The sequence below is a fragment of the Dromaius novaehollandiae genome, chromosome 4, assembly GCF_036370855.1.
Source record: "Dromaius novaehollandiae isolate bDroNov1 chromosome 4, bDroNov1.hap1, whole genome shotgun sequence".
In the NCBI taxonomy this organism is placed as follows: domain Eukaryota; kingdom Metazoa; phylum Chordata; class Aves; order Casuariiformes; family Dromaiidae; genus Dromaius; species Dromaius novaehollandiae.
The window spans coordinates 60,423,193-60,443,615 of NC_088101.1; the positions used below are offsets into that span (position 1 = coordinate 60,423,193).

At 38.6% G+C, this 20,423-nt stretch overlaps 1 protein-coding gene across 1 annotated transcript in view; it reads left to right on the top strand.

Moving 5' to 3' along the window:
* Positions 1 to 20,423, top strand: part of GABRG1 (gamma-aminobutyric acid type A receptor subunit gamma1) — a 66,204-nt gene that overhangs the window by 19,444 nt on the left and 26,337 nt on the right. Inside the window, exon 3 of the mRNA XM_026093787.2 lies at positions 7,053 to 7,120. Coding sequence (XP_025949572.1) covers positions 7,053 to 7,120 — 68 coding nt within the window. The remainder of the gene's footprint in view (positions 1 to 7,052; positions 7,121 to 20,423) is intronic.

A 20,423-nucleotide genomic window follows, 5' to 3' on the forward strand; every position in this document is an offset into this window, starting at 1 on the left:
ATTCCTGTTTTTCAGGCTGCCTGATACAGCAGATAGCAACGGGATTATGAGGGAATAAACTGGCTCCGCTAGGAGTCCTTCTAATGATTAGCTGATAGGTGGGGATGAAAGAAAAGAGAATTCTGTTTCTCTTCTCTCACTGTAAAACTTAGAAATAAAGAAAGGGAAAACAGAGGAAGAGGAGTTCCTTCTGACACACAAAATGGATTAGATGGGCACCAAAGAATTTTACCTTATTTTTCTGGTTTGTTAGAAATTCCATCTGTATTTTATGCACTGAGTCTTGGTAGTTGAAGACCTCTGCCTTTTTGTGAGTAACTCAATGTACAGCTTTTTAGATTCTGGGGTTCAAGGATCAGTTTCTGAAAGCAGAGCCCTTCCCCTCTGCCGCCCCCCTGCCCTTCACTCCCCTCATGCCTTACACTTTTCACTCATCTGGCCTTTGCTATCTGGGTCCTGCCTCCATCCAACATATTAGAACATAAGGTGTGTGAGTATCGTCCCGTGCAATGAGAACAGGAGACATTTAGGGATATTCACTTTATGACTAGGAGAACAGTTATTAAGACTGACCCTCTGCTGGGTGGAGGGGAAGTTGCAGACATGGGTTCCACAGGGCAGAAATTTTGGACCACAGAAGAGTAACTTTCCAGCTTCAAATTCAGGTGTCACATTCAGTCCAGCTGCTCAGGAAATGCAGCAGATATTACAGATAGAGAAACAGTATCAGGCCATAGTGCATTCATCTTAGTCTGCTTCAATTATATGGATAAAATCCGGTGTCATTTTCCATGTCTCTTTCCAGTATATGTCAGTACTTGTACAACAAGATTATTAAACTAGGATTATAATTATCTTTCAAAGTAATAATATCCCACAGAATGTATTTTTGCTATTGAATTACAAAGCTCAGTTATAATAGCAATGTTTTTGTTTCTGAGTCTGGACTTGATGGGTTTGAATACCAGAGCAGAATTTGTTCTCTTCCTGATGTTGACACAGAATTTCAGCTCCTCAAAATAAGAATAGGTGTGTCATTGTTAAACAGGCTGTGATTTGAAGGAGCTGATAAAGGGGTCTCCTTTCCTCTTTTTCTGATAGCTGGCCAAGTGAAAGTTGAGAAGTCAGTGGCAGTACTGAAATCTAAAGGAGAAAACCACATTGTGTCATTTTCTATGTCTCATTCAAATATCCATGTTTTACTGATTCGTTAATTGCTACCCCTTGCTATGTTCATTAAACTTGTTAGTCTTTAGCTCATTATCTGTAATGTACTTTGAGGTGCTTGGAGCATAAAGGCAGTATTATTAAAGTACATTCTGCTTCATACAAAGTATTGGTAGTTACCATCTGAAGTCTCTTATCTGTAGTATAAATCGCTTTAATTACAGATATAACCTTGTGGAGTGTTGATATATTAATAAAACAGTATTATTGTCACTGTAAGGTTACCTTTAGGCTTCTTAAGTTTATAAGGGCCACACTGTTTTAACTTCAGTCTTGGATCAAGCTAGTTGCAATTTTTAAACTTTCCATTTTAAAGAAAATAATTCTGATTGTTTCCCTCACAACTTAGGACTGCTAATATAATTAATACCAGACTATCCGTTTACAGCACACATTCTGTCCAGACAGATCTCATGTCCAATTTTGTGTATTATATAGGTGAAAACACAACTGATTAATCTGAAATTTTAATTAGAAATAGGGAATAATCATGACATATCCATACTTCTAATGGAGTATACAAAGAATTTCTCAGGTTTTTTTCAGTCAACAATTTGAGGAAAATCATCAGTGATAGAATTTTTAAGAATTTGGAGGAGAGGATATTAAATAATGAAGATGAAACTCCTGGACATAGAGAAATTTCTACCTAGAGAAGTTTGGATAATTGTAATGGCCCTCTAAGCAGGGCATAGGTAAATAATTGCATCTCAGTGCACTAATGTGAAAAGTCATGTGCCCAGGGATGTACAGGTAATATTAATAAAAAGTGACCTTTCAAGAGATTAATGGAAGAGCTGACACTGAAAAGGTAAGGATGTTAGAGGATATTCTGTTGAACAGGTGCTCTTAGGCAATGCTGTCAATAGAAGGATGATTTGTTTCCTAGGCAAACAGGAAAATATCAGGTAGATAGGTGTATGTATTATTAAAGAATATTTCACAAGAAATGAAGGAAATTGAAATACAAGAGCAACATGTCTAAGAGTCTGTGTAGTGAATGTTAGAGGTAGTGGGGTGTGTGCACTACATAGGAAAAGACAGAAATAAAAAGTGGTGGGGTTGGAGTATTTGCTAAAGATTGATTTCTTTTAAATAGAAGGGTAAGAGAAGAAAAGTGGAGAACATGGCTCTGTTTCCATCAAAATCACTTTTTCAAAAGTTCTGTGGGGATGGAGCTGGAAGCTTGTAGACAGTTGAGGCTGAATTTTCATTTTACTTTGATACTTGCATATTTCGATATGTAGGTAATACTGTTAGGTAACTGGTTGTGGAAACTGTATTATTACATTAGCTGTTATTACAAGTGGTCCCTGTTATTTCTGAACGGGGTAGTCGCCTAATATTTGCTGAATAGCTGCTTTATCAACCAGGAGAAACACACCTTTAGGCTTCTTTTGGCAAGTAATGAGGATTTATAGAATATTTATTCAAAGAAAATAAGCTTGGATTAAATTATCAGAGGTGGTTTTAGTTTAAATTAAACAACATGATAAATAAAAATAGGTGTTATGTCTTAAACCTCCTATTCCAAAATGGAGAATATTAGTAAACTAAGGGAACTAGTTGGTGAGCTTAAATGGATTAACAGGCTATTGGATAATCTGAGGACTGGCGTAATGGAAATGGAACAATATTCAGCGATTAAAAAGTGCAATGTTCTTCACTTTTGAACTAATAATAATAGTTTCTGTCAGGAGATGGGTGCTTATGAATTGAAAATAAATAGATGAGGAGAGCTCTTCAGCCTAGCAGGCAGGAATATTTCAAAGATCAAAAGCTGAAAATTAGGTTTAGATAAATACAGGCTTAAAAAAAAGCACTTTTGGTAGCGACAGCAATTCCTAAAATAATTTGTCAATGACAGCTGGATTTTTATCACTATGATTTTTTTTCTAATCTAGAGTTAACGTTTTTCAAAATACAGGTTTTGAACATGAAATAGTGGTTCAAAATATGCCCAGAGTATGAGTGACTGGGGGTTACCCAGCATCATTGCTACCTGTCCACCCCTCATCCCTTGCTAGAAGGCTGCCTGTTCATGGCTGCCAGGGGAGACTTCTTTCCGCATCTTGTTGCTTGGTGGGAAGTTCAGTCTTGCTCTTGAATTCCAGGCACAAGACTCACTTATTTACAGGATTGAGGTTGGCTAGGTTGAGACTAGCTGCTCTTTATCTATGTGCTTGTGTTAGGTCGGTCATGCATTATACCAGCTGAACTTTTTAAAGAAGAAGAGCTTAGTCTAGCAAGAGGCTAAACGGAGGCAAAGCAGGAAACCAAAAAGTGCCAATGTTTTTTTTCTAGATTGCACTTAGCAAACAGGGTCCCTCTGTCACCCTGGTGTTTCAGCCACTGCAGGAGCTGCTGAACTGTCCCTTGCGGCCAGCTGCTCCTCAGAGCTCTTCTCTCTCTCTCTCTCCCCGTTCAGTATGCAATCTGCCGTCCTCTCACCCTCCTGCTTTACTCTAGGCTGGCTCATGTTGTCTCTCAGTGTAAGTATTTGAAGTGTGCTATGCCTTTCTCCCCTTCTTCCTTAGAAGTTTCTATAAGTTTACAGTACTGTTTTGTGCTTTACTCAGCTCGTGTTAAACAGCCTTTCTCCTACTTAGTGTTTTCAAGGCTGTTACTAATACTTTAAATATGAAATAAGAAGCATTCACTGTAGAAACATCCTCTCAGACTGTCTTTCATTGTTAGCTCTTTGTGGACAGTAAATGAGGAATAGTAATTATATGGATGCCGTATCAGTATGAAGGATATATTTCCTCCACCTTTTGTCATTTCCATGGACTGGAATAAGTTCTAGTTGAAGAACACAAGTAGAATCAATTCTTTCTTGTCATTCACACAAGTATTAGGGTCTGCACTCTACAGAAGAGCTAAAGTAAGACACCAGCTCCATCCAATCTTAAGATTTGTTTCTTTAGATCATTTGGGTTAATTAAAATAACAATTTTGACAAAGCCAGCTTTTTCACACTCTTCACCAACTCTTAATAGCCGTAATAGTCTTATTCTTAGCAGTGTAAAAAAGACAAATTGAGCTCTGCGGGACATTGCAGGAGAGCCCTTGTGGCAGATCAAGTACTGTTCACTGCAAGCTGGAACTGTATAAAACTGACACAGCCCACATTAGAAGCTGGCTCACTGACAGACCTCAAAATGTAGTTGTTAATAATGAAATATCAGTGGTAGGGCTGCCTTTACTGGGATCTCACAGGAAATAGTCTTGATCAAGAATAACAATGTATTTAATGATTGCAGCAATGATTTTCTGTAGTAAAATTGGCAGATGACTCAAAGACTCTTGGAAAGGGAGAGGTCGTATTGCTAGAGTAACATGTACCTTTGGTAAAGCCAGAGACGCGTAAATACGAGAGCTAATTGATAAAACCAAAAAGAAGTGGGAAGAAAGCCTGTGAGCTGTATTTCAAGGTAGGAGATTCTGCTCAGAAAAGCAGAGATTTAGAGGAAAACTTAGTTTTTTTGTGTAGTATGAGTTCTTAGGCATTTTTCCCCCAGAGCATTGTCCTGAGATAAATTGTATGCATTTGGAGAGGGACACACACAGCGGGTAGAAATCTGGGAGTATTCATGCAGCACTGATAACACTGTTTCTAAAATTTCCAGTTCTGGTGTCCACATGTCAAGATGGATCTGGAAACAACAGAGTGAATTCAGAAGTTAATGCTGAACAGACTATCTGTGAGTTCCACTTGCAGTATGAGGTTTAAACTGTTCAGCGTACTGAAGGCAAGTCTGAGAAGTGACTGTAAAGCCTGTGTAGATACTCGTGTCCAAAGAAGGGGCTTGATAGGGTGCTAGACAGCGCTGAAAGTTGGTGTTAAATAATTGAACCTCAGGAAAAAAACAAGATTCCTAGAACTAAGGAGGATTAAATATTTCCTATTAACATAGGAGAAACACTGGATTCAGCATTGCTTGAGCAGAGACAAGATAGCTTTGACCTACTCCCTTGCGTTCCAATCTGGCACTGGTTAAGTTAAAGAGTTTTGTTGTTACACAGACACATAGGGTTGCAAAATCAAAGAAAGAAGGTATGTGTTTATGTGACATATCTAGCTATATGATATACAGATATATATCATATATATGTGTATGTGTAGATATATATATTTATACACACGCACACATACACATGCACACACACACATATATATTCTTTTTGTCTGGTATTTCAGTTTGTGGATCTTGTGTTCTTTCCTTTCCTTTCCAAGCCCTGCAGATGTTTAGAGCATTTGCAGCTCAGGAAATGTTTATTTTTCCCCCCAGAAAAGAAATTGGTTTCCAGAGTCTTTTTAAACTTTGTGTGAAGCATGCCAGGGACAGGATGGTAAACGAGCACACGGAAAGTCCTTTGTGCAGCCGGACTGGCGCGTCTTGCTCTCAGGCTCAGGGTCAGCAGTAATCGGATTTGGAATCGGGAAGAATTTCCTCTCAAGTGACAATGGCAGGGAAAAGATTTTGTAGGATATGTAGGAAACATATCTTGTATGTCACTATAGCTGGCAGGGATGTTAATTGTACTCCCCCTTTCACCCCTCCCCCCTTTTTTTTCCTGTATGCCTGTTTCTGGCACAGAGTTTTAGATTTTTGAGATTTGAAAAAGCCTGTGTTACTTAAGACTTTAGGTTTGTTAAAGAACACTTGGGTGATTTGTGATTGTTTATTGTATAAAGACATCAAATCTGATTACCTAGAGTCCCCCTCCTATGAAATCAAAGTAGTACCTTTTTGCTCGTATTTCTTCCCTTTTCCATCTACAGATGGATAGAGATGCTTCATTTTAACACATTAAATCGTGGGAGAAAGACCAGCAGAGCTTTATGCCACTGGGTGCTGCAACATGATGCATTCTCTTGTGTCCACATCTATTCCTGTTCACTTTCCAGTACAAGCTAAAGAAAACTTGCTTGGTATATTGATGATTTTTAAATGCAGACCTTTCCTGCATGAAGTCCTGACCTCTTTCTTTTGCACCTTTTTTCCCCTAGAAAACAGTTAGGAGGAAGCAACTGAATTATTAGTGACACACGTACGTTGCATGTGACATTCATGAGAAGTCACTTACTTGTGCCTTTCTCTAAATGTCCTGCATTATAAGAAGATATCATCTTTAAAAAAAATAATTTTTGTCAGCCATTTGAGAGTAGTTTCATTTCTGTTTAAAAAAAAAAATGGAAATATTTAACTTTTAAATAGCTTTCATTTGATGAGCTTTTAATTTGGTGTGTGAAGCAGTGTATTGATCAAGCTGATGAAAGGCATTAATAATCCTTAAGTGTGGTATAATTGCATGAATTGAAGAAATCTGTGGCTAAAAGTTATTTTATTTTTGCTACACATCTTCAAATAGGAATCAACAGAAAGCACAGCATATTGATCCTTTGCAGTTGATAAATACTTCTGCTTCCAGGCCCCATGGTTTGTTATATAACCAACATTTTCCAGATATTTTCTTTGTTCTACTTATAAATCATTTTTTATGTTGGAAGATTTTTTTTTGCTTTCCTTCCTTTACCTTTTGTATTTTCTGTGTCTTTGTGTTCACAAAACATAGATGGCGGTTTCATTAAGAAGTAAAAAATTTATCTTGATAATTGTAAATTAGTCTGTATGGAATGAAGGCGGCAAGTGATACATGATTCTTTGCCTAATGAACAGACAACAGACCAGCGACTTAATTTTTCTGAATTTAATTTAAAAAATCAGGTTTATTGTTGTTTTTAATAGATAGGGTAAATAACCCTAACAACGTAAAGAGTTGATTAAATATGTAATTATTATGGTTACTGTTTTGTTTAGTGAGAACTACGGTAATTGAAACAGATGTCTATGTTAACAGCATTGGCCCGGTTGACCCAATCAATATGGTAAGTTCTGATTATTGACTGAAAACATTGTCTGAAAATGCTGTGGGTTAATATTATGAGAGAATTCTACTCTCGCTCAGATAAGCTGCTTTAATAATTTGTTACTGTGTATACCTGTACTGTTGAATATGAGCATTACAGAAACATTTTAGACTCTCTACTTGAAATTGTAATTTTTTTCTTTGTATTTCTTTGAAAAAATGTCACCACTGTGAGTGCATTGTATCAGGTCCTTATTTTGGTTCATGTTGAACATTGTCACTATGCTTGTTTACATTTGGTTTATTTCTGGCCCACTATATAGTATTTCCTAGAGCTGCTTTTCAGAGACTAAGAAAAATAACAATTGACCTCGTATTTGTGAGAGAAGCTATTTTCGATGCAGTCATTCTTTTATTAGTTTATAGGAAACAAAATTTGAAATTAGCACTTTTGGTCTCCTTTTTCCCTCTCATATTTAGTCTTAGGGGTCCTCTTCTGAGTGTGTTGTGCATGTGTGTGCATGTGTGTTGTGTGCATGTGTGTACCTCAGCTGGTTTCTTCAGCAGTGAAGTAGTGCATCTCATCTGGTTTCAGGGTAGGCACGTTAATATACAGCAGTTGGAATCTGATCCATCTATTTGGTACAAATACTGAAATAACAGCACTTACAAAGAAGTTGAGTCTCTGGCATTTCCTTGAATTACTTAAATTATTTTCTGTCACAAAGTGCATTGTCTGAAACAGTGGTGTTGAAGGCTTTAAAAATGCCTCGTTGCATGACTTCTGACAAGGGATGCCCAGCATTGACTGCAGCACCTGCAGGCAGGTCGAGCATGAGCCGAAGGACTGAGCCTGTGCCTGGCCCTCAAGCAAGCTTGAGCTCAGCTCCCTCCTGCCTTTTTCCTTTTCCACCTCCTTCCAGGAGTGCTCACAGATTTTTGCATGTGTGGCAAATTTGGATTTCTGTCAAATCAGATGCTGAAATATGACAGAGTAGGTAGCTTCTGAGCATTTGGCAAAACCACGTTAATTCTAAGTGATTATTAAGGATCTTGTGTTTTGCATGTAATATGTCATCGTGCTCACTGTGAATATAAACTTCTTGATGTGAAACCAAGCAGAAAAGGCCTGTGGCACTTAGATACTAGGGATAACGGTGCCAAAAGTAGATGATACTGATCTGTGGCAAGGGATGTTCATTCCAGTGTAACAGTCTAATGAGCCTGGGGTTGTCATTAACGGAGGCTATGGCAGGTGAGTCTGCGGCTCTAGCCAGGGCTGCATGTCAAGAACTGAAAGAAAGAGCAGAAGAGCAGTACAGTCAGGGAAACTTCCCATTTCCACGTCCAGTAAAAATGGTTTCTCTGGTTCCATCTGTCCTCCTATTGCAGTCTTTCTCTTTCTGTCCATCCTCTCCTCTTCTGAAGGGATTTATTGTGGGAGCAAAATATGTGGAGAGGCAATGACCTGTAAGGAGCAAGTAGCACATGGCAGAAAGCTTCCCAAGCCAGTGGATCAGCGTAGTACCTGCTAGGTACTGCATGCGCTGGGACTGAAAATGGGAAATGCTTAGAGCTTCTGATTTCTGTAAAATTAAATAGTAACAATAAAGCATGTCACCAAAGGGCAATAAGGTGAATCCCACTGACACGTGGGACTTTAAGAAGTATTCTATGTTTTTTAAAAATGGGCAGAGAACTACTTAGCAATTTAAATTATAGTCTAAGGGCGCTGTGGCCTCCGAAAAAGAGCAATGGCTTTCACTGGGCTTGGACACCAGGAACTTGGATCATATGTGCATCTAATATCGCTAGAAAAGTCATAATTTTGTGAAAATAAATACAGCCATATATATGCAAATAATTTTATTAAGGCTTCCAACAAAGATGTTTTTAATCTAGGAAACAGCATTCTCAGCAAAAAATAATTACGGATTTGGGCCTGTAAGCTCTGCTTATGTGAGCTGTCTGTTTCCTTGTGCATGCATTTTCCCTGGAGTCAGTACTGTTTGAGGTCGTTAACCAAAATTCCAAAAATTACTTTCATCTTCAGGGCTGTCCTCAGCCTTTCACTTTATCACTTTGTGTGAGAACACATATATGATTCCCCATTGGATTATTCATTTGCGAAATATTTTAATTCACTCTGGCATATGATGTCCTTTTATTGTTTAGTTTGCTCCAATGGCATGACGTAGAGAGTTTCTTTTTTCGGGGGGGGGGGGGGGGGAGCGGGGGAGCGGGGGATACAATTTGATGTTGAAGCTCAGAGGAGCTTCAGAGGACACTCACCAGGAGAGAAAACTGATTTATTTTATAATTTCAGTCTATTTTCCTCTTGCTACCTGATGGAGTCTTTCATACTTTTATGAAAGTGTGTGTGTGACATTCATTAGAATTTGCCTTTGAAGGCTTTTGAGTTTTGGCTTTTGGTATTTAATTTAACAAAGATCTACATAATATTCTAAAAGATATAGACATCTCATGCATAAAAGATGTTTTCCTACAGCGTGTGCTTTCTCTGTGTACACACAATTACCAGGTGCCTGAGTAAACAATTTTAACAAGTGTCCGGATCAGCAAAGTACTTAGACTTTGAATGCTCGTTAAGCCTACACATTTTTGAGTCTGTCTTTTAGAGCTAGCCTGTGTTATGCATCATACAACAGTCCTATAAAGCATGGCTAAGTGCATTTTCATGGCCAAAGCCTGATCCCCAAGAGCTCTGGAGGGGTGTAGGGTTCTCTTAGTGGAATTCAGAGCTGTGATGAATGTTGGAGCCTGATTTTCCTCTCTGTGGAAGCTCATTCAGTTGAGCACTTAGGAAGAGCCCAGCCCATCTACACTACCTTTCTCTTTCCTTCCAGCCTAGGACCAAGGTAAAAAAGGCACTCTGCTGGTAGTATGAGTAGCACAGTCTGATGTCTCTCCCCATGTAGAAATGTTGTATGTTGATCCATGTTGTCTGTGGGCCTCATTAGCTTTCTCTGCCTTGCATTTGTTCCTTCAAAGAATAATGTTTTGTGTTATCAGTGTCCTAAGGTGTCCAAGGGATGCAGATTTCCCCGTCTGTAGCAGGACTGTGTCAGTGCCTTGGCTTTTGTGGTTTGACAAGACCACGCAAATGGGTAATTCAGTGGGTTGAGAGAGGCATGACAGCCTGCCAAAACTTTTATACCTTCCTTTAACTAAGAGAATACCTGATCTTGTAAAACTAACAGAATACCCGATCTTGTAATCTCTATTTGATCAAAGGTCTCATTACAATGAAAGACTGCTGCTCCAAATAGGGGAAATCTGTGGAGAAAGAATACTGGAGCAATTGTTTAAGTAAGAAATAGTAGTGTGTTATTGTGTCAAAAATGAAGAACAAAGAGAAAAGTTTATACTTTTTCTGCCCTTAAAGTCTATTTAATCAAGTTTCATATGGTAAACAGTGAAGTACTCAAATAACAGGGAATGAGGAAAGAGTTAAAGAGGCAGATCATTTCAATGAAGATACATGGGCATCATGGCTGGTAGACAGATAGATTAAAAAATAGTTAAATGAAAGTGCTCTACCTGTCAGTCTGTTTCTTTCTCTGTCCATATCTGTCTATCTATATTTGTAGAGGTATGCATATATATATGTTTACAGAGAGAGAGAGAGAGAGGGGAAAGAAACGTATGTTTTAAAATTCGTTTGCTGATTTGTGTATTTCTAAATAATGATTTAACATTTTGGAACCTTATGGTATCATTGCCATTTGAGTGTGTCTGGGGAGGGGTACATGTGTTTTTATTCCCTGGCTGTGTATGCCAGTGATGCTTTTTATTCAGCTTTTGTATTTATTAATGGAACTCCAGGCTGAAATTTCTAGGAGAAATTTCTATGATTGCACTTCACTGAAGCAGTTTGGTTCCCCTGTTATTTCCAACGTTTCTGTTTCCTCTGCAGATGTAGCTTTTGTCGGATGATCTTTGCTAGTTATCCATTGAAGGCTACTGTGACAGCAAGCTGAAGGCCATACTTTGAAGCCTAGCACTATTATTTTTAATAAGGTAGCCAAACCACTGAGTAGATCAGACATTCACAGAATACACGACGTGCTACTTCAGTACGCATACTGCATGACCTGGACACTGTTGGCGTACAATTTTTCCTGTCATACTCTACCATTTATGACTTTGAATGGAATGTGCTGATGGTCAATTTTAAGTAAGCCTTGACTTTTAAATTCCATTTTATTCTCAAATTGCAGTAACTAGCAGCAGATTTTTGTTTTTGTTTTGGTATCCAAATATCAACGTGTTCAATGTCCTGTTACAAATGAAGTGGTGGTGTTTTCTTCCTCCTTGTGGATGATGCTTTGTGGTCAGGTGCATCACTGCACTTATATCCTCCTAGTCACTAAGTTTGTACCGGAAAGGTTCTGTACTTGTACTTTACAGTACCAGATAATTTACACTGGACACACCAGAATATAAATAATCATCACCCAAAGTTATATTATCTGAAGGTAGCCTGAAATCCAGTGCTGAAAGATGCAAACTCCAGTATTTTGTAAATCACTGTATTTATCACTCTGTTCTTGAATGATGTTGTGTCCTACTAATGAAGGAATAGTAACTAGTGTAAATTAAAGATGAGGCTTAGAAAGACACAGAAATAGATATTGGAGTTAGGGAGAAGGCTGTGATCCTGCACACACTGAGGCATGTACTTCAGTCTATGTGTGTGTTGTGTTCCACTGACTTAAGGATTTAACAAACAAAAATCCAGAACAAGAAATGCATAAAAGGAAAAATGAACATACTCAAAGGAAACTTTTCTGTTTTAGAAAGCTGTGTTTTTAAGTGAACACAATCTAGTTCTGTATAAGACACACAAATGTAACAAATCACAATGCTATTCAAATGCTGCAGTGTATAGTAGTATTTCAGGACTGGGAGAACGCTGCTTGACAGGGCTCATCACGGTTTGTGAACTGCATTTGAAGCTTTTCCTGGGGGCTGGAATTCCTTTCATTTTTGAAGAAGACAATACCATTGCCTGTATGAGCTTAGGTGACAGAGGTGAGAGGAAGAGCATGATGCACTTCTGCTCATGTTTGAGAATTTGTGAGGTTTCCTAAGGTTGTATGGTTCCCTCATGCAAGCACTGCACGTTTTTGGAGAGTCCAGTGTGTGTATTTTACGCAGATTGGTTCCAGTCGTTTTCACATGGCAGGAATACTTGTTCTTAAATGAGGACGGAAGAACCAACCAGTTCCTGTATATTACCTGTTTCTTACTGTACAAAGTCTTTTCTGGATTGAGCTGGACTAATATGTTCTTTTTTTCAACTTACTCTTTTATTTTTATTGGAAAAGAGAGATTCCAATCATTTTGGTGCCTATCAGTACTGAAAGTAATCAGATCTAATTGGTTAGTATCAGATGAGTATTTGAGATTGATGGTCACAATGTTCATTTACAGCAGCTGAGTAAATATTACTTCAGTAAGCTGAAGCCTTGTTTTTTCTTTGTTATGAAATATAATTAAGTGTCAAAACCCACATCTGTTAGCATTCTGCCAGCTCTGTGAACTTGAATCATACTGTACAAATACAATTTCACAAGTGTTCCCTGTGTTTTTCCTGAAAAAATAGCTTAAATAGATTAGTCTATCTCTTTCAGGGCAGCTAGCCTGCCTAATGCTATTGCAATGCGCTCTAAACTTACCCCATCCAGCTACAGGGGAGCCAGCCAAGTACAAGGTATACTCTGCTCATACTGGCTCAGCATAGTGGTTCCTATGTCACTCCCAATTTCTGTTATGATTTTGAAGGGAATGTTGAGGCTTGAGGGAAGAGGCAGCCTTTGGGCAGCAGGACAATATTGCAGTAGCTTTCTGAAACCAAACCAGAGAAAAATAATCTTTTCAGCCCACTTTTTAAGCAGCACTCAGTATTTGTTGCATTGCAGCTGCAGTTTACTGGTTGTCTCTTAATAGACATGAAGTCAGAATAGAGATAGTTAGGGATCCACATATGTGGCAGCAGAAAATCTATGCTCTGCGTTATAAAATATGCCCTAATTTGTGTGCACTGTTTAGGAGTGCTGTAAGCTAAAGCTGCAGTCTTTTCTAATAGTTTGCACCTAGGCATATTTATGCTGTGGTGCGTTTTTAAATCTTGTATACAAGACTAGTTCATGGTAGAGAAATACTGTTTTTTATAGTACCATTGTGTCATCTTAGCCACAGTTGGCATAGTTTCAATATAAATAAATAAAATATATGAAATTTACTTTGACTTAACTTCCCTGACTTCAGTAGTGTGCCAGTGTGTACTGTTTGAAAATCCAGTTTATATCGTCTCAGATTTTTAGAGATTTTTAGATTTTCTACAGTGATGGCAATAGCCAAACTGTCTTCAAAGCGTTTAAGGCACTTTGTGTCTTAAGATGTCGAAGTGTTCTGTATTTACATAAGGTAATTTGTTAAAGGAAAATGCAGCAGTACTGAGTTAGAGACATGGCTGGTGCTAGGAGACATTGCTTCCTCCTTATCTATGGTCAGTCTGGCAGGGTGTTGTGAGCAAGTGCACTGATTTCCTGTGTTTCCAATACTTTATCTATTTCAGTGTTGGTGTGAATGTACTTCTTAAAGCTCTTTCTGTGGCACTGCTATGCAGGGTGTCTGCCATCGTCACCTTCTTTTTCCTGCTCTTGCTTCTTTCTTGGCAGTCTCATCCACAACTTCAGCTACCACTGCATACCAGTGGCCTGCTGTTCTGTGCATCTCTTTTTCTCCAATCTGAAATATTGGCTTTTGTCCCCGGTATCTCCACATGTATGTTTAGTTAGCACAATGTGCCCAAGTCAGAGCTTTAAATCTTCCCACCTGCAGCCCCTTCTGCTCTCCCAGTTGCTTTGGATAATCATTATTCTGTTTGTCATTCAGTCTTGGAACCTAAAAATGTTCTGATGTGCAGGATTATAGGACCAGGAGCAAGGTCTCAGTTGGAATCTTGCAAGTTATTGCAAAGCAACTTTGAGATTTTTTTAAAATTATTTTTATTTTTTTAATCTATCCATCAAGCTGAATGTCTTGTCCGGACACCCATTGTTATAATAACATATTTTCCGTAGCCTTTCCAACTGTAGTCTTGCTCCACTCATATCATGTAGAGAATTCCTACAAAGAGAATTTTCCGCTGTTTCTACCAGATGTTTTGTTGCCCATGCCCCTCCTCTGGCTCCTCATTCAAACTGGACTTCAGACATAAACTGCTTCCCTCCACTTTCAAGGCACTTCAAAGCCTATCCCCAGCCATTTTTCCCCCAGTTATTAGCAAGAGACTAGTTTCTACCTCAGATCTCACTAGCTTCTGTTCCCTTTCTTTCAACTTTTCAAACCAAGTGTTTTCTCCCAACCTTCCTCTTCATGCTTGAAAGAAACATTCTGTAAATGTCTACAAAGCTCCTTTATTGTTTCTCATCATATTCCCATTTAACCTTTCTTTTTCTGTGGAGGTTACTGCAAATGACTAGGCTTTTGCTGTGCTAAAATCACTACCTGCAATTCTGGCTGGTATTGGGTAATTCTGGCTGGTATTGGATTCTCTGTTTCCCATTGCTTACCCCCTCACTGTCTGTCTAGAGCTTGTCTTTTTTTAAAAAATTTAAACTGCAGGTGCTTCGCAGAAGGCTTGTCTTCTATGTATGTATCATTGAGTGCCTGCATAGTTCAGCTGTGATCTGAGATTATCTAAACCAAGAATAATGCTCATATAAATACCAAATTAATATACCACATAGCACTTCACTGTGAGGGGAAAGATACTGACTAGTGCTGAAGCTAAACCAAACAGTGCTTTGCTAATACTTTTCTCCCAAACCATACAGACTGCTTGACCACCCGGTAGTACAGGTTCTTGTTACGTACAATGCCTTAATGTCTGCTCCAGATACTTTCTGTATGCTTCTGCTGTGATTGTCTGGTGTCTGCAGCTGAGACAAGCTACTTTTAATTCTTTGTCTTGTAGCTCTTATCTGCCTTTGTGTCAAATAGTTTATAAATGTTTCGGAGAATGTTACATACCTGTTCCTTGTTATTAATTCCTAACCTGGCACCTGTAAAATTTGTGCTGCTGTATTCCAGTTGTGGGAACAATTCTGCTGGTCTAGATCTGCCCTGGGTTTACAGGAAGAAATATAAGGGATGTGCTTTGAGTGCTTGAGCTTGAGCTCATCTAGGAACTGGGCTTGGCGGTAGTCAAAGCAAGTCACCACTGGCTCCTTCACTGCTGCGCTCCAGGGGAGAGCTGCTGTCGTTCACTGACCCCTCAATGGTTGATGCCAGGATTTGTGCTGCAAATCTCATCTTTTGATAGAGGCTGGGCAGCTAGAGAAAGGGGAGTTTTTCTTCACAGTGTATGCTATGGGAAGTTCACTTTACAAAGCAGGGCTAGGGTCTGGATGTCCTTTCCTGCAGCTGCGTCTCCATGTTGCTTACCAAGGAAGCAGACCCACTTTTGGAAAGAGTGTTTGCTCTAATCCCCTATTACTAGGGGTGAACGTGCTGGCAAAATAGCTATTAGGAAATGCCGTGTGCTTTTTCTAGTGAGTGAATGTAACTTCTTTGCCCATTGATTTTGGCTTTCATTACTTTTATTCTGTTGTGGTATGTTCTTAATTTTCATTAAATCTTATGTATTCTTGCTGGTTATTTCACCTGCTGTTGAAAGTGCATGTCTGAAGCATTATTTTTTTGACTAGTCTGGGGTTTGTCATTCACTGACGTACAGTAATTGCTGCATGAGGTTTTAGTTTTCTGAAAAACAGTGTCTCTATTGTAATGTTTTTTCCCACAGCATCTGGCATGTAAAACAGATATTAACTATCAGTGGTCAATACTATTGTGAACTCAACTGTCCATAGCTGCTTTATTCAGAAAGCCATGTATTCATGCCTTCATTTATATATTCAAGTACTAATACTGATATGTCACAAAGTGTGATATTATGTTATTTTCTCTGTTCCTTCCTAGGGGCCAATAAATAAATAGAAGTGCTTTTAGGAAGTTTTTAAAACCTGTCCCTGCGCTTATGCTTCAGTGTTGCACATTGACATGCACAGTTGCATGACTGCCTCAGCAATCGGAAAGCTAGACTGGGAAGAGAGCTATATTCCTCATAGGAGCGCGTGTCTCACAGAGATTGCAGGGTAGAAAACAAACCCAGATGAATCTCCTGGCCATCAATGTTAGGGTTTTGGCACATGGCAGGAAAATCATGGAAATAAAAGACCAAAGAGGAACTGTGCATGTAATCTTGCTTTAAAAGCAATTGCACCATATTGAAAGGTGAAACATCATGTTTGAGACCTTGTAACTTATTTATAAAAGGAAATTGTAGAAAACCATATTTGCTCAAGTGATGTACAGTTTTGTCTCTAAAGTTGTTTGTGGGATCACTTTTGGCTCCTTGAGCATCTCTAGTTACATAAAGGTAGATGTAGCTACAGAATTTAGAAAGTATAGCTAATGGAGTTCAAAAATGACTGTTCTCAGCTTCAAAGAAACTGAACCCTCAATCCTTATCAAAATTCACTCCTGAGTTTTTAGTATGTATGTATGTATGTATTTATTTATTGGTCTGACTTGTCTTCTCTGGTTCTTTCTTTAATTTAATGTTTGTTTAGGAGTGACAGTGACTGAAATATTAAAGCTTTAATTTAAAAAACAAAACAAGACTTTTGTGTTGTTTACAGTGTGGGAATGAATATGGATTAGATGCTTATAGATATATACCATCTACTTTCTCTCCTCATGCTTATCTCTCTTCAGAAGGCCAACATCTAAGCTGATTAAATGAAAGCAGAGATTTTGCAGAAGTGCTTTAGTTACTTTTCTGGATAATCTTTTGACTAGTTGGCAAGATTTTTATTATAGTTTCTAATCTACAAAGCTTTCAAATAAATCTTGCCTTTTATTCATATTGTTGTTTGCATCTGTCCCTTTGCATGTTCAAAATAAGGACTGCATAAGCCCAGATGCCAAATTGTGATAGGAAGAGTGATAGATTTCTTCTGTATTGTGACAAAGTAGGTGTCTCTGTACTGCCTCACCTTCTGTAGACAATTTGCTGTATTTCCTCTTATCCTGTGCATATGTTCTCCTAGGATACTCCAGTGTGATTATCTGTACAATTATAACAATCTGACTGGTTAAAAGACAGTGGGAGCAGATGCTGTGCACTTCTGTTCAGTGTATTTCCTGCAACCCCCACCTCTTCTACAGCTGTGGTATCATTAGTCTAATATTAGATGTAGATGTCAGAGTCATTTTGATTTGTTGGCTCTTTTAGATGTCACTCCTGAATCTGTGAGTGAGCAAACTAAAATGGCTTGCTAAAACAAGAAATTTAACTTTTGCTTCAGTCCCAGCCGTGTGAATCAACCCTTGGTGAAACCGTAGTTGAGCCTGAAGCAGCTCAAAAGCCTTTTTTAAGGGCTTTGAAGGTAGCCCACCAAGGAGAGCAATCACATTTTAGAAGTTTTGTTAGAGCAGTTATACATCAAAGATTGCAGAGCATTTTAATACTTACAAGCACTTTATTGATGTCCAAAGGTTTTGGGGAGGGAGAAGGAAAAGGTCACGCTGGGAAGATGCTGATTAATCAGCCAGTGCATGTTGCTTTATTCTGTGCTTATCTCTTAGGAGACTGTGCTGTTACCAGTTTCGTCTATGACTGTCTTAATCTCCTAAACCTCTTAATCATCATACTAAACAGAGTCTGAAATTAAATCACATCTCTTCATGTTGAAACATACAGGTTGGTAGAATATTTTGTTTAATTTCCCTTGAAGAAAGGAGAGTGTGGCAGAAAAGAAGCTTTCCCTTCAATTTTTTTTTCTGAAAAATTCCTTCCCATTAAGTTCCAGTTTAAGGAATGGAACAGAAAACTGAAGAAATTGAAGAAACTTGGGAAAAAATGTTATGGACCTCTCATGGCTAAATGAGATGAATTCATGTCACACTCAGAAAATGAATGAAGTTCAGGGGCTTGCTATGAAACAGATTCCTGAATTAGCATGTTGCATTCCCGAAAACTTCAGGTGCACTTCAGGTGAAATTTAAAATCTGGTAAAAAAGCTAGGGCAGGTCTCTGAGCAAAGATGAAATGAGATGAGGGTATTTTTTCTCCTTTGTCTCTGAAACACACTTGTACTGAACTGTATTGCAGGCCTGTAGTTGACTAACACAAGCTTTCAGCTATTATTTTGGATTTTGATTTTAGGACCTGTCATTGTATTTGTTTGCCCCCTCCCCCCCCCACCTCAGAAAACAAGTCTGCTTTAACCTCTTGTGTTTTATAACACAAAATGTGTTGCAGCTAACATGGTTCAGCCAGCAATTTAGCTACTCATTACTTGACTTCTCCACACTTTTTACTGTGAAATATCAAATCAGTTGTGAGACTGCCAGACAAAATATCCAAGAACAAATAGTTTTCTGCTTTGTGTGATTTTTTTTTCATCCCTATTGATGTTACATTGCAATTGGCATGTTATTTCTCAGTGTAACTATAATCTTGTAGAGTGGTATCTGCCTCCCCTTTTTTCACAGCTTTGCAATAAAAAAAAAAAGTCTAGTGGCCCATTTTCATGTCTGACTGTGATTGAACTACACTTGTTCTTCTTGACAATGAAACCAATCTTGAGAATTCAGTTTATTCTCACACAGTGACTGTTCCTACTTTATTTGAAGTCATAGCTTTTATTTATTGAATGATTTTTTTGTGGGACTATATGTCTGCTCGTCAAAATTCACAGTTAGTTCACTGCCTGACCCTTTAATGGTAATCCAGGCTTAGTCACTGTATTCCCAGCCTTTGGAGTTTGTTATGATCTTTTAGAGTGGAAGGAGATGGAGGAGGATTGCATTTATCTGTAAATAATGAGGCAGGTGGGCTCCTTACGCCAGCTGTGCGGAAGAGTTCAGTGCTCTAATCAAATGCCAAGTATGAGCTAACATGTGCAATGGTTATTGAACCCTGTGAGGCTAAATATGAATAAGCATGCATTTTCCTATGGCTGTGACTAATGTGGCCATAGATTGATTCTATTTTATTCTGCATAGCTATTTTATCATTAGTTTCATTTGAAAGACAGCAGTAAACCAATTTTTATGGTTACACAGTGGCACTGAATTTTGAGCAGTTTTATGAAAGACTAGAAGGTGATAAGATTATTAAATTTAACTTTTGTCAGAAAACAAGGAAAACCAAAGTAGCTCCTCAGAAATTTGTTGCACTAAAAGAACATTTTAGAAATCTGGTGTGCTGCTGTGCTTGCTAATATGGTTTTGAAAATGAAATAGGGCTTTTATTCGTCTAGTTTTGGAAATAAAGTACTTCTAGACAAGGTACTTGACTGCTTCAGTATGATGATTTTCTACCCCATTTTCAGCAAATTCTAGAGACCCAGATTTTCTCCTCTTATTAGGACATACGGATTCTTTTTCAGGAGCTGGAAATTTGGGGGAATTCAGTGTATGAATCTGTAAAATCTGTGCAGATTTCAGGTCCATTTCAAACTAGATCTTCAGGATAGATCCATCTTTCGTGATAATCCTTTAGCATAGTTTCCCTTTCAGGTTATTGCTCTCGGGTATCTATCCTGTCACAGCTGCATGCTAGCAAACTCTCACTTGAGTTTCAGTTGTTTGATCATCCTGTATGTTTGTCTATATAGAGGTGAATGCTAGGGATCTGTCTGGACCTGTGCTACCTGGCCTGTTTTGTGAGGGCACCTGAGTTCAGAAAGGAAGCTGATGTTTGTGTCCCATTTTCACATGTGCTACGCCCCTACAGTGTGAACACAAAATGTATGTGCTTGGTCGTTGCATCAAAGTGCATGTTGGTGAAAGACAGTATAGGTATAATGTGCTGAAAATGTGGTCTCATGTGAGATGGGTTGTATGAAGAATATATGTGGCCTAGGGATGTATGAAGGATCTTCTAAGATGGAGAGGTCTCAGTGAAGCACAGGGCAAATAAGAATGCTGGAGGGATGGTAATGTCCACCAAGGCAGAAATTACAAGTGGAATAAGCCCTCTTGGGAGGGAATAGAGACGTACTGACTCTGGGCCCCTGCTTAAGAGAGGGATGAACTGCTGCTGCCACCCACAAAGAGGCTGCAAGCCCACATCTTTCAGATGGGATGAATGAGTAGGATTGTGCCTTTGGTTGGATGAATGACGGTAGAGGGAGACGTCCAGGTACTGAAATGTCAGCTCAGAAATGAAGGGCCACCCTAAGTAGATACATGAGAAGAGGCTGGCACTTGGATATCTT